This window comes from Ahaetulla prasina, chromosome 3 (assembly GCF_028640845.1).
Source record: "Ahaetulla prasina isolate Xishuangbanna chromosome 3, ASM2864084v1, whole genome shotgun sequence".
NCBI lineage: Eukaryota > Metazoa > Chordata > Lepidosauria > Squamata > Colubridae > Ahaetulla > Ahaetulla prasina.
Genome location: NC_080541.1, coordinates 169940239 through 169953928, shown reverse-complemented (window position 1 = coordinate 169953928; position 13690 = coordinate 169940239). Strand labels below are relative to the sequence as shown.

Sequence of the window (13690 nt, the reverse complement as noted above, 5' to 3'; positions counted from 1 at the left end):
ATACATTTTTAGTTTGAATTTTGAATGTATTTTCTTGAAAAGCAAATAACTTTTCTAACCTCTGTTTCAAAATACAAAGATAGTATGTTGACAGTTCCTGCTTCAAGAGATTAGTTCTAAGGAGCTTAGGTGCAAATTAGAATCTGCAGACTTTCACAATATTTCAAGTTCTAAGAACAGCAATATAAGCTTTGCTTAAGTAAGGATATGCAAAGCTTAATTTTATAACGCTTAATCAAAACTGAAAATCAGTCAAAAATCTAAAATAATTCTCTACTTAAAGGTTTCAATTTAAATGAATCTGGATGTTTAAGTGCAAGTAAAAAACTCTGAAGTTGGATAATTTTTGTAAACAATTTTGTCTATATGCCTTTTTTCATTACACTGTGTGCATCACAGTTAATTTGTGATGCTATAGATTCTTTTTTTAGAATTGTTATCCTGGCTAATGCTCCTTCTCCTATTTTCCCCACAACAACAATAACAACAATAACAACTCTGAGGTGAGTTGGGCTGAGAGTGATTGGTCATAAATCATCCAGCCAGCTTTCATGCCTAGAATAGGATTAGAACTCACGGTGTTCTGGTTTCTAGCTGGATGCCTTAACCCCTCAACCAAAATGGCTCTTTATTTCAAGTCTAAGTAGAATTGACTTAGTTTGATAATAAAAATAGAAGCAGTAGTATATTTTATTCTAAAGCAATGATTTTGAAATGTTTTTAGCTTAACTTGAATATATGATTGTGCATCAATTGTAGGCAGGGGATCCATTAAAAATGTCAAGATAATGGTCACAGTCAAAGCCCCACTCCTTTATCATGGATGTGACATTGTTGTGCATACAAAAAGGGCAGAATTGTGGCCCCCATCATGATGTTTTTAACTATTCTGTGGATAATACTATACTGACTATTCACATACGGTTGTACTGTTGTGATCAGATTATATTCCTATTCCCTACCCCACCTCCTATGATTGCTCTTTACACTTTGCAATGAAAGCAAATGGGTTTATGAACTAATGGAAAGCAACAGTTTGTTTTATTTAGAACTATTATTAAAGCCACAGGTAATATGAATATTATTTTTGGTAAGACAGATAAAAAATTATACTTATTCTGCAGAAACTAATGTACTTTTAAAAGTGATTTGCTATCCTGTTGGAATTATTAAAGTTTTTCTCATGTTTTTAATAATTTTCCTTTTTAGCTTTTTGATGAAAAACTTCAGAACTGCAGAGATGATGATCAGAGAAAAGCAAGTATACTTTTTGTACAGATGACCTTAGAGTATATATTTCTTTCTAAGATAAAACTTTACTGGTCTTTTTATGTATAGGTAATGAATAATATATATGTTTGTTTATATCTATATATCTGTATCTATATCTATATTAGGTGCAAAGAAAATAGTGACAGAATAATAAGAAAGGATATATTTAATTCAAATAAAATAATCACTTCTATGGATTTACGTCTATGGCTTACGGAGTGGTCCTTCCTCTAGTTTTCTACCACAGTTCTTCAGCAAGGTCATTAAAGAATGTTAATATTCATTACTTTCTGTGCACCCCAGAAGGAACCGTCACTATATGTATAAAGAATTCTCTCTACTTTTCTTACCCAGAAACGTAGCGCTTGCAACAGGAGACAACATTTGCTGTTAACTCAAGCACTGAGTTCAGTGGGGTAGAAACAGGGGTGAAATACTACCGGTTCGGACCGGATTGCCCGATCTGGTAGTGATGGCAATGGGTGGTTCAGAGAACCGGTAGCAAAAATCCCTGCCTCCCCCCCTCCTCCCCATGGCCAACTGAGCCGCACGATCATTAGAGACTTTTTTTTTTTTACTTTTAAAAGCATTTTTTCTTCGGCTGAAAAAATGCTTTTAAAATTTAAAAAAAAGCCTCTGATGATCACGTGGCTCAGCTGGAATCATCAGAGCCTTTTAAAAGCATTTTTTCTACAACCTCTTAGCTCAAAGAGATTGTTAAAAAATTCAGCTGAAGAGGTTGTAGAAAAAATGCTTTTAAAAGTTAAAAAAAAAAAGGTTGGCCATGCCGACCCAGTCACATTACCTCCCCACCAAGCCGCCCCCACAGAACCAGTAGTAACAAATTTTACATTTCACCATTGGGTAGGAAGCATCACATCTAGGATGCTAACAGAGAGCTTGCAACAGGAATGGAAGCTGTCTTTTGTTTTTGCTTTACCCAGCTTAGAAGTTTGTTTCTTTTCTGGGCTGGAAAACAATAATGTAGAATTTTTTTTTTCTGCTTCAGGTAATGTACGCAAAAAACCCTGTTGATTCTTCTGAACCTTTGTCTCTGCCTTTTCTCTGCCACTACTGCCTTGGGCTTGTCTGCTTGCTTTTCCATTCTTTTCAGGAATCTATAAAGCTCCAAAGTATTTTATGCATATTGCTGCATGCAGATTCTTGTGCATGTACCTGCACAATTAAATTATGAACATAACCAGCAATTCTCTGCTGCCCAAATGTAGTAGGATGTCATACATAAGGGGATATTGACTCTTTGGAAGACTTGCGTCTATATGATTGACATTCCTTTTACTGACGCAAAACAAAACTGAATGACCCTCCAGCTAATCAGTCTTACTCAGGATTTTCCTTCAGGCAAAAAATATTATGGTATTTGTATTGGAGATTTTAGTGTGGGGTTTTTTGGGGGGGGGGGGATCCAATTTTTTTGCACTTTTCCCCATCAGTGAGATGCTGTGAGGATATGTCTCTTATGAAAGGTTAAATACTATTTTAGAGCTGTTATTATATGAAATCTGCTAAAATAAGGATCTTTTTGTATTTAGAACAGAGTAATAAGCTGATTATAAAATACATTTAAGGCAGTTTTTCTCAATCTGATTCCCTTTAGGTGCATTTGAGTGCACTTCTGAATTATTATCCAATAGGGACAGAGAGCAGTTGAATTATGGATCAAATCATTGCCAGAGTGCAAGATGGGGATAGACTGTCTTATATAGGTTGAAAAAAACTCTCTTAATTATTAAAATGGTGTTTCTTCTCATTACATAATTTTGCCAGAGAAACATGACTTTATAATTACTTAAAATCTATTCTGTTGCAGTGACTGATGTTAGAAAAGATGATAGTTGATTTCTTCTCTCTGTGGCAATTAGTATTTAAAAAACTATCCGTCTCAGAAGAAAAATGTCAGATTGTTTTTATCCCATAATTTAACACCATGAATTCGGAATCATAGCGTGAATTCTGTTTTTTCTTTTGAACAAATCCATTGATCCAATACAAATAACAAAATATCTTATCTATTTCTAGTAGAAATATTTTTTGAATAAAATGTTCTTGAGGTATCATTTAAGCATTTTCTGCCCATAAGGAATTTTCAGCATGACTTACTGATATAGTTGTGCCTGTAGAAAAAATAAGTAGAGGCAAAAATATGGACAATTGCTGAGCCTAAATCTTGATTCAATATAACTTGGAAATGCAAAATAATTATTTTAAAATTTTCAAATATGCTAAACAAAACTTTTCAGCAAAATTGCTTATAACTAAAAGATTTTTAATGTTGCTAAAGCTAGCTATTTTTAAGAGTCATTTTTTAATAGGTGGAATTGGCTATATAAATAAAAATAACTTTCAAGCATAAGCACAGAGTAAGTTTGTAGAAGAAAGCTATTTGTACAACAAGATTTTCTGAATGTAGTAACAAGTTGTAGCATTTGCAGTCTAGCTGCTTGTTATCAAAGAAAAATAATATTAGGGTCATTGTATAGTGATGAAAGATGTCTGCCACTCTTGGTAAAGCAATAGTTTGCCTAGAATGTGCTTGAGATCCCAGACACTTGTTAAAACTTGCCTGTCTTGAGTTTCAACTGCTTAGTTTTGTAGATAATATTTATGTTTGGTTAGAAATAAACAACAGATAGTATTAAATTTAAAGTCTACCATTTCTACCTTTAAATATTTTTTGTATGTGTTTGCAGAAGATTGAAAACCTCAGAGAAACAACCAGTGTAAGTTTTTGTTTTAAATCACTATGCACTTGAAATCATATTTCATCTGATTCCCTTAGAATTCATTGTAATGAAGAGGACCAGATTGAAGGAGGATAATCTAAAATATTTTTAAAGTCTTGTTCGTATTTCTGTACATATTCATCTTTAATAATGTGTTTACTAGTAGAATATTTTAAATGAAGTGGTATGACTACCCTCCTTCCACAAGTGACTTGGTACCATAGTGCTTCTTATGATACAATAATGGAGAAATGTGAAATAAATTATTTATATCAGCAGGAATAATTCTCATATTGTAGTAGATTAATTTTATTTATTTCCTACTATCTTGTAAAGTAGGCAAATTTCATTGTAGATTTAATATATATATATAAAGTATATCTATAAGACAAGGACTATTTTTATTAGATAGTTATCAGAATAATTATTTTAAAGTAAAATCACATATAAATAACCATAACAATAACTATTAATACTTGTTTATCAAAAAGTCTTTTATATACTTGAAATACTTAATGTGATTATTTTGCAAGTACAAGCAGTACAGAGCTGGTCTATGGGGATTGCGTGCTAAGGGAACAAAGCAGGGCAGGAATTAATCTTAAGAACTCTGAAGTATATCAGTTGTTCATAACTGTTAAATTTGTTAGATATAACAATAACTTTGAAAAATAAATCTAAAAAATAAATGGTAAAGACCTTATTGCAATTGCCTTAGATTGCCTTAATTGTTTAAAAACTTTTAGAAAAACTTAAAATATTTATTTTTCCTTCCTTAGAGCATGGTCGAATCAATAAAACACTGTATTGTGTTGCTGCAGATTGCTAAAGTAAGTATTTCTATCAGTCTCAAATAATAGAAAATAGTGTTTTTTGGAGAAAATGTTTATGTGCTGTTTGTTCTGTTGTAGTAATGTGCAATTTAAGAACTTGAAAGGGCGGTATTTATATGCATGCACCACTTTTGGTTCCATCATCTTGCTTTCTTAGTATGAATTATTTAATAAACATAAAATCCTTGGCTTTCTAACCAGTATTTCATGATTTGAGCTCCTGAGAACATTCATAGTATAAAATCCTATGACAGAGTTGTCACACTTTGATGGTATACTGTTGATGGTGAACATACTTAATATTCTGTTATGACAAACTGCTATTGATTTTTGGAGCATGAAACTGCACGGAGGAGAAAGAGTAGTACAAGACACTTTGTGTATGTAGGTTTCTACTAATACAGGTAGTTTGAAGTACTTTGTGTACTTCTGCCTAGCTCCTTAAATGTCCAGAGGCAACAAACCCTGGTTATAATTGCACAAAACTCCAAGCTGAAATAGGTAGAAGCAAATGTTAATCATTTTTTCCTGAACTGGATTACAAATAAATTGTATGAATTTGAAAGAGTGATCTTAAAATTTGATGCGTGTGAGAGCCAATCTTGACTATTGGTTTTTCAGTGTATTGATAATAGATTTGAAATATTTCACCATTTCTTCTTGGAACTTGGAACATAGAACTGATAAAATGGGATGGGGGGGGGCAAAAGTGATTAAAGTCCTCGCTCCGTACTTCATTTTGCATGTACTAGTAAAATAAAATTTTAAATATTTTTCTATCCTTAATGAGCTTAATAATTAGTTCTGGCATAGAAGTTACTGCAATGTCAAATATGAAAAATCTTTTTTTAGTTTTGTGGGGCAACTTAAAAATATCTAATATAAACTGGGGATGGTCGTTATGCTGATGTATGCATTTATGTATACAATATATGTATTATTTTGGGTCAAAGTCCAAAAGAATAACCATATACACCAATTTAAAAAATGATTTGAGAATGAAAATTTTGACAAACCTTCAAGTAACAAATAGCTGATACCATGTACTGGAGTTGAGTGCAAGCCTAATGCCTTCTACCCCCAATTGCAAAAGGACAGAATTTTCATAGAAATGGCTGGATTGCAGTGCATTTGGGCCAAAATACATTTGAACAATTCTTCTAAGAAAATTGTTTTAGGTACAGTTCTGGCATCAGGAATTGATATGAGGAAGAAGAGATGCTTGCTCTGGTCTGCTGGTAGGATAAAGTATATGCTGGTAAGGGAAGGGCATTGTCTGCAAAGCTAAAATAAGCACGAATAACATTTTTGAAATAATAAAATACTGCCAAAAAATGGTAAAGTATTACTGATATTTTAAAATTTGGGAAATATTCTTTATGAAAACGATTAAAATATGATAGTAATGGCAATTATGCTTAGTTCATTTTAAATTATATTGGAAAATAGGGGTAATCAAGAGCAACTTTTATTAGTTCAAAGTAGAAAAATATTAATTTCTCTGTATATTTTGAAGACTTATTTTGTTTCATATGTATAATACTGATAAAACACATGAAACTCAGGATATTTGTTTCACTGAAATATGAAGTTTTATATACTGAAGTAATATAAACAATACTAAATTATTCTATTTATTTTATTAAGAATGTTTGTAATGAAGTATTCTAGTTATTAATATTTTAAAATTAAGTGTATTAATATTTTTTAAAGAATTATTAGGAAAGAACTTCGAATAAAGTTTGTCATATGCTAAATCATAAACTGTTAATAACCTTTATGACACCAATACAATATAGATGTTATATTCTGTGAAGCTCCATATGCAGAATTTTACATGACGGGGTTTATACTGGCCATCAGAACATGGTGCCTCCTGATAGTCAGTGTAAGTGAAAACATCACATTAAAGCTATTAATTATATTTATCAGTTATGAGCAGTTTCCAACATTCTATTCTTATAATTGCATATGTTGGAACTATTATTAAATGAAATACTGCCATTAGTCACATTATTTAGAACAGGGATGGCAATCTGCAATTATACCCAAACATCCCCAAAATGTATACTGAAATTTGGGAGCAAAATTATCAACACTGAATGAGGCAACTTCAATCTCCTTAGGTATTATTTGACATGGGGAAGGAGCAATTTGCCTCTCAGAAACCTTTTCTTGCCATTTCCACCCTAACCCCATCATTGAAGAAAAAGACCTGGGGAAAAATCAACCCTGCCCTGTTTAGCAATGGATGGTATAATCAAAGTGCCAGTTGTGATCCTCTAAAACATTAGAAGGCTGACATGCTGCCTCCTACTATTATATCTTTCCATTTATGCTTTAGAAGTTCTTTCTGAAGATTCTATTGATTTCTCTCAATAGAGAATTCTTAAAACACATTGAAATATAATTTTATGTTGTAACTTTAGTTTCAACAGTATTTTAACTTAGCTCTTCATGAAATGCTGATGGACTTGAGTTGCCATTGGTATTCTTGTTAGGTATTTCTTTATCGTAAACTGGGAAACAAATCTGGAGGTGATCCAGAAGAGATTTAGTTAAATCTTCTATTACCATTTGGTGAGCAAGAGACATCATATACTATGGGATGATTTTATGGGATAATGCAAAGCAAGCCATATTGGGGGCAACAAAACCCATCAAAATTCTTTTTAAGACAATATCTCCATTTTCTGAAAAGATTTACTAAGTTCTGAGAGCGTCTAATAAAGAAGAGAAAAGGAGAATTCATGCCCTAATCACTGCACGGGGATTAGGTAAAATTTCAGTAATCCATTTTCTTTGGCAAATTTGGCTAATTTAGATAATTTTAGTTCATAACAGGGAAATTGACTGCCTATTGTAAAGTACTGATTAACTTGAAACTATGGATTAATTATAATTTGATATGTATTTGTAACTACAGTGGTTCCCCATATCCTTCAAATTTGGATGTATTCCATAGAAGAAAATATTGACCACAGGTGTAAAAGAGCATGACAGTCTCACCAATTTCCTTTCTGTTAATGTTTCTGAAAGGCCACAACCATTTTATTAATAGCCAAGGTCTCCTGTCAGCCATTTTGTGAACAAGTCCATATATACTCAACATTCAAACTACATTTCATCATCCAAAAGCCAACTTACATTTTGCTTCACATAGTCTGTTTTTTCATATTCTGATCCACTGGTCTATGGGTAATTTAACAGTCGAGAATATGCAGTATATAACTCAGGGTTGAATTGTGACGTCGTTGATATTAATCTAAGTCCAGGAAGAATTAAAAAATTTGGTGAAGAGTGAACCTTTGCTCTTGAACTTGATTAAAATCGAACTAGTGTTATACCAGCTATAGTTATTACTTGCAGGAAGGGGGGGACTTGTGGCAAAATGCATCTTGTATATAGTGGCGCTGCTAAGCCAGTGACATAATCATTATGTAGTCATTGATAACAAACTCAGAGAAAACTCTTTGCTTTCTTTTAAATATCTTCTGATGGAACAAAGCTCCAGTCATAATTGCTCTATATCAGTGATGGCTAACCTTTTCTGGACCGAGTGCACAAAGCATGCATCTGTGCTCCCAAAATGCAATGCGTGTGTGGCGTCCGCACATGCGTCCCACCCCATGCATGCGCCCGCCCCATGCATGTGTGCATGCCCACACATGTGTACATGGCCCGTACACACACACACACACACACACACACACACACACACCATGCATGCATATGCCCTCCTGCCCTCCCCCCCCGCATGCACATGTGGACCCCCCACACGCGTCCCACCCCTATGCATGCGCGGCAGATACCCGAAGACCAGCTGGCTGGTGGAAGGCTCACGCGCATGTGCAGCAGAGCTGAACTGGGCCGACGGCTCGCGTGCCATCAGTGTGCTGGGTGCCACCTCCGGCACGCATGCCATAGGTTCGCCATCATGGCTCTATATTCTCTCTACTGGTTTTCTCTTTTCCACATGATGAAAGAAGACAGAAATGAGGGTGTTATTTTGCAGATAAAACTTTAGTTAATTCCATAACCCAACTGAATCTAGTTAGTACTTGTGTGGAGATCATGAGGAAAATCTTAGGGTTGTAGGTTAGTTGAGGCAATATCAAATGGCTTTAATGAAATCAGCAGGAATCAAGTTTAGCTCAAAATAGTTTTCATTTAAAAGGAAAGACCAGAAGGCATGAATGAGTAAAGAATAATAGAGACATTTACTCAGAATTCCCTCAAATGCCATTATTTTTTTTTATATATAGTATTTATTGTGTGGAGATTTTCAGGAATATTGTTTCTGAATTCAATATTCAGTTTCTGAATATTGTTTCTGAATTCAATATTCAAGTTTCAATATATAATGAATGTATATCTTCATTATTTTTAGCAATTTATGTATTACAGATGTAACTTAGTGTGGCTTTTAAATGGCAGATCCATTTGCTAGAAAGAATTTTTTATCTACTTCTAAAATAACTGGATTTCTTATAATGAACAACTATATACTTATAGAAACTATAAGTTTCTAATGAGGAAGTTTTCCTTTCAAAAACTGTAATGGTAATTTCTTAAAAACATGACTCTTATAAAAACAGCATTAATTACATTGATGACAAATTATTATGTTAATATTTGTAACGTTTTTCCTTAAGGATCAGACTAATGAGGAGAAGCACGCAGATGGACTTATAGTAAGTTTAAATGTAAACTATTACTTTCTTTTATCTCTGCAGAGCATTAAAGCTACAGTCATGTGAACACAGAGACTTGAACCTCCACTTTTCTTCCTTTCTTTCTCTATTTTTTTCTCTCTCTCCCTGAAATAAGTGTTTCATTTTCTGTATTTTGTCAGTGTTCTAAAACCTCTAAATTCCACCATTTCTTCTTATGTTTTCTGTTTCCTATTAATAAGTCAGTTAAAATTGTCAGTATGAATGGGAAGAAATTGGGATGAAACCTTAATTTTCTGGTGTGCCAGAAATTGTGATTGTTGTCAGAATGGAAGCCTTTTGCTTAAAAGCATAATTTGTGTGTCATGTACAGTATATGTTTTATGTCTACAATGAAGCTCCACCAGGAACTTTTGATAGCTGATAATCTTTTGGTAGGACTAAACCTGTATCATGTTAGGAAAATCCTCATCTACTTGAACCCATGTTTGGAACAATACATCCCGATGTCAGGCAGGTTAGATCAACTGTTTATGGACAGAAGAAAAATATATTATCCAAATTTTCAATATCTATATTTAGCTATATGTTTATTGTGATTGACAACTGTAAAGAATCTACTGAAGTTTACAGTTCTTTATGTTGAATAAAGTAAAAACATAAGAGGTGTTTTTCTTTGAAATTAATTTTGCTATTTCTCAGGGTGTGCTTTGGAAATATTTTCGTAAGGCTATAACGTAAATTAATTTTTGGGTATTATTTTTTTGTATGAATTAGCCTCTTGGTTCCAGTTTATTTCTCTGTTTCTCACCTTAACCTTCTTTAGACAAAGTTTGAAATTTAACCCATGCCTCTGATTGCTGAAAAATGCATTTGGGTAAAAGAGCTAGAACTTCCCTCTGGTATATTTTTCTATCCAAATCTTCCAATTCCATTTTTTCTACTTGTCAATGGATTAAAAATACAATTTGACAGTGGAATTGGAAAAATGATAATTAGTTGAAGTTGATAGAAGTGATTGATTTTCTGTAAGCGTACTCCCTGTAGATTTATTCAACATTAGCAACACTGACCATGGAGATGTCACTGTCTGATCTATGCAGAAAGCTACCTAGTTGGAAACCTTGACATTTACCAGGCATTATTAGCCTGACTCATACTGCATATAAGAACAGATATTTGTGCCTGGGTCTTCCTCAGTGAACTTCTGTCCACCATCATCCTGTAGGTTTGCTGCTCCTTGCACACAGAAATGGATAAAGAATACTGTTTACCTACAATTAGTGGTCATCTGCCATCTTTGGTAATATATTCCCTTTTCTTCTGATCGTAATTGTCAGCTGATTGCTAACTGCCTGAATTAGGATTGCATGGCCATGGGGATGCTGTGATGGACAGAACTTTGCAGGCTGGTTTTAAGTTTCCCTCATTCAACTCTGTTGAATGGTCATAATCTGAGCACTACCTATGTGCTAACATGTTGACATTCATATTTCTGAGGTTTTTTTATTTATACTCCATGCAGAATAGCAAAAAGTATTTTGGAGCATATATTAAAATGATTTATAAAGTTGAAGCCTATAGTATCTTGTATTTTTCTTTTTAATAATCCTACTTTAATACTGTTTAAATGTTTATGGTAATAGAGCTTCATAACAAATCTACATATATAAAGGATGCTTCATTTTTTAAGCAGAGTTTTAAGTTTTATCATGGATATTTAAACAGAAATTCAAAATAGCAGGCACATTATTCAGCAGTTAATAGCATAGCAATCTATGAAACTCCTTCTTTTCCACTGACATAAAGGAAATGAAATGTTTGCTTGTTACTGTGTTTAGATATGGCAAACTGTAATTTGACCACAAATCAACATTATAAATAGTGTCTGTTTGTACACCTAATAGTCATGATTTAGTATTAAACTTAAGAGGTATATATTGGATAATTACGCTGATTTTGATAAATACGCTGATGTATCAATTTAGAGAAAATTGCAATGCATTATTTGAAAAGAATAAGGGTTTAATTTTCTTTAGTGCAGTAGATTGGTAGCTTTACAGCTTTAAATATCAAAATTTGATATTTTTCAAGTATTTAGGACCCAAATGTCAAAATCAAGACTCTGAATTGATCCAGGAAACAACCAGTGGATTCTATGAAAAATTAGTATATTACTTCAGGGGGCAATATTGAATCAATTCAGTCTTCAAGGTGGTTAATTAATTTTGGATGAAACCAAAATATTGAGCCCAGAATGCATAAGACAACATTAAGCGTGTTCCTGGAGTACTTTACCTCTTAACCTCCTTAGAATGGGATCATCACTCCCATTCTAAGAGTACAGATAATCCTTGATTTATGATTACAATGGAGCCCAGAATTTCCATTGCTAAGTGAGTTTTGGCGCATTTTATGATCTTTCTTGCCACAATTGTTAAGTGGATCACTGCAGTTGTTAAATTAGTAACACGGTTTTAAAGTAAATCTGGCTTCCCCATTGACTTTGTTTGTTAGAAGATCGCAAAAGTTGACACATGACCCCAGGACACTGCAATTGTCATAAGTAGAAGCCAGTTGCCAAGCATCTGAATTTGAATTTGTGACCATGGGGATGCTGCAATTGTTGTAAGTGTGAAAAATGGTCATCAGTCACTGTTTTCAGTGCTGTTGTAAACTTCAGTCACTAAACGAATGGTTGTAAGTCAAGAACAATCTGTACTCAACTTGTGTGGGTTAATTTTCCAATATGCATGATGTAGGATTAATTTAAACATGAATTTGAATATTTTCCACAAAAAAGTAGCATGCAGAAATTGCAGGTTTGGATCAGTTCAATAATATAAACACAATATACTTTCAGAAACTAGAAGTTCATAGTTGGCATAATTCTTCTGTAATGTGTGCTAATCTCTATCATATAGATGCTTTGCTGTACAAATGTTAGCATAATACATAAAGTGGGTAAGATGAATGAAATTTGGGTGCTTGAAAAAATTTTTTTGGTGTGAATTAAGCTAATCAAAATTTACTTTAAAAATACAATACCATTTTTGTTGAATTCTATATTTTTTTTCTGTTTGGCGTGAAAAAATTAACTCTTTTACAACATTAGTTTTATGACTGCCATTACAATGATTCATTGGGAAAAGGGTTACAGAATGGATTGGAAAATTCTCAGAACAGTTTTCCAATTCTTGGTCCTTACTGCTGATCTTCTGCAAACAAGCAATTTTCACTTCTCTTGTGATGTTAAGGAGACTACAGTTTTCTTCCATGATAGAGAAATTGCAGGAAAATATTAGACTTAAAATAAGAGAACAACATTAATTTTATAGATAAGGGCCTTCCTATAATTCACATAATTTAACTGCAATTAGTATTTGCTAGTACGAATGGTACCCCTATTTTTCTGATACAGTTTAATTTTAGATACTGAGATAACTGACTGCTTGCTGCTTAATATTAGATACTTTGATAGTATGCTTTATAGTTTAAGTTACCGTATATACTCGAATATAAGCCGATCCGAGTATAAGCCGAGGTCCCCAATTTTACCCCAAAAACTGGGGTAAACTGGGGACTCGAGTATAAGCCGAGGGTGGGAAATGAGGCACCTACCGGTTGGGGAAACCCTCCCTCCCTCAGCTGAGAAGGCTGGCGGCTCCCCCGCCCCGCCCTCTCACTGCACCGGCAGGGCTTCAGTCCGGTAAAATGTGAAAAAAAGAAAAAAAAAAACTCGAGTATAAGCCGTATATACTCGAGTATAAGCCGAGGGGCTTAAAAAAAAAAAAACTTGAGTATAAGCCGTATAGACCCGAGTATAAGCCGAGGGGACGTTTTTCAGCACAAAAAATGTGCTGAAAAACTCGGCTTATACTCGAGTATATACGGTATTTGGTTTTGTATTAATCTTAAGTACAGGGCAGAAGTGAACAGCAAAAATACCATATGAGCATCCTGGAAGTAATAAAATAATTGTATGCAAGATTTTACTATATATCTAGTTCATAATTGTCCTTGAAATATTTTAGATTAGATTCAGATACAGTTTTTTTTAATGAACAAAAGCACACTATTAACTGAAAATAATAGACCATCACTGATTTCTTCTTTTCCAGTTTGTAATTGTTACCTAACTGTTATTTTGTGAAGATTAAAGCTGTTC

General features: G+C 33.5%; 1 protein-coding gene across 7 annotated transcripts in view; it reads left to right on the top strand.

Moving 5' to 3' along the window:
- OSBPL9 (oxysterol binding protein like 9) overlaps positions 1 to 13690 on the top strand; it is a 62607-nt gene that overhangs the window by 27662 nt on the left and 21255 nt on the right. For 6 of the 7 annotated variants that reach the window (XM_058174433.1, XM_058174436.1, XM_058174435.1 and 3 more), the window contains 4 exons: positions 1210 to 1257; positions 3984 to 4013; positions 4796 to 4846; positions 9505 to 9543. In XM_058174433.1, coding sequence (XP_058030416.1) covers positions 1210 to 1257; positions 3984 to 4013; positions 4796 to 4846; positions 9505 to 9543 — 168 coding nt within the window. The remainder of the gene's footprint in view (positions 1 to 1209; positions 1258 to 3983; positions 4014 to 4795; positions 4847 to 9504; positions 9544 to 13690) is intronic. The other variant, XM_058174434.1, reaches the window with a different exon arrangement.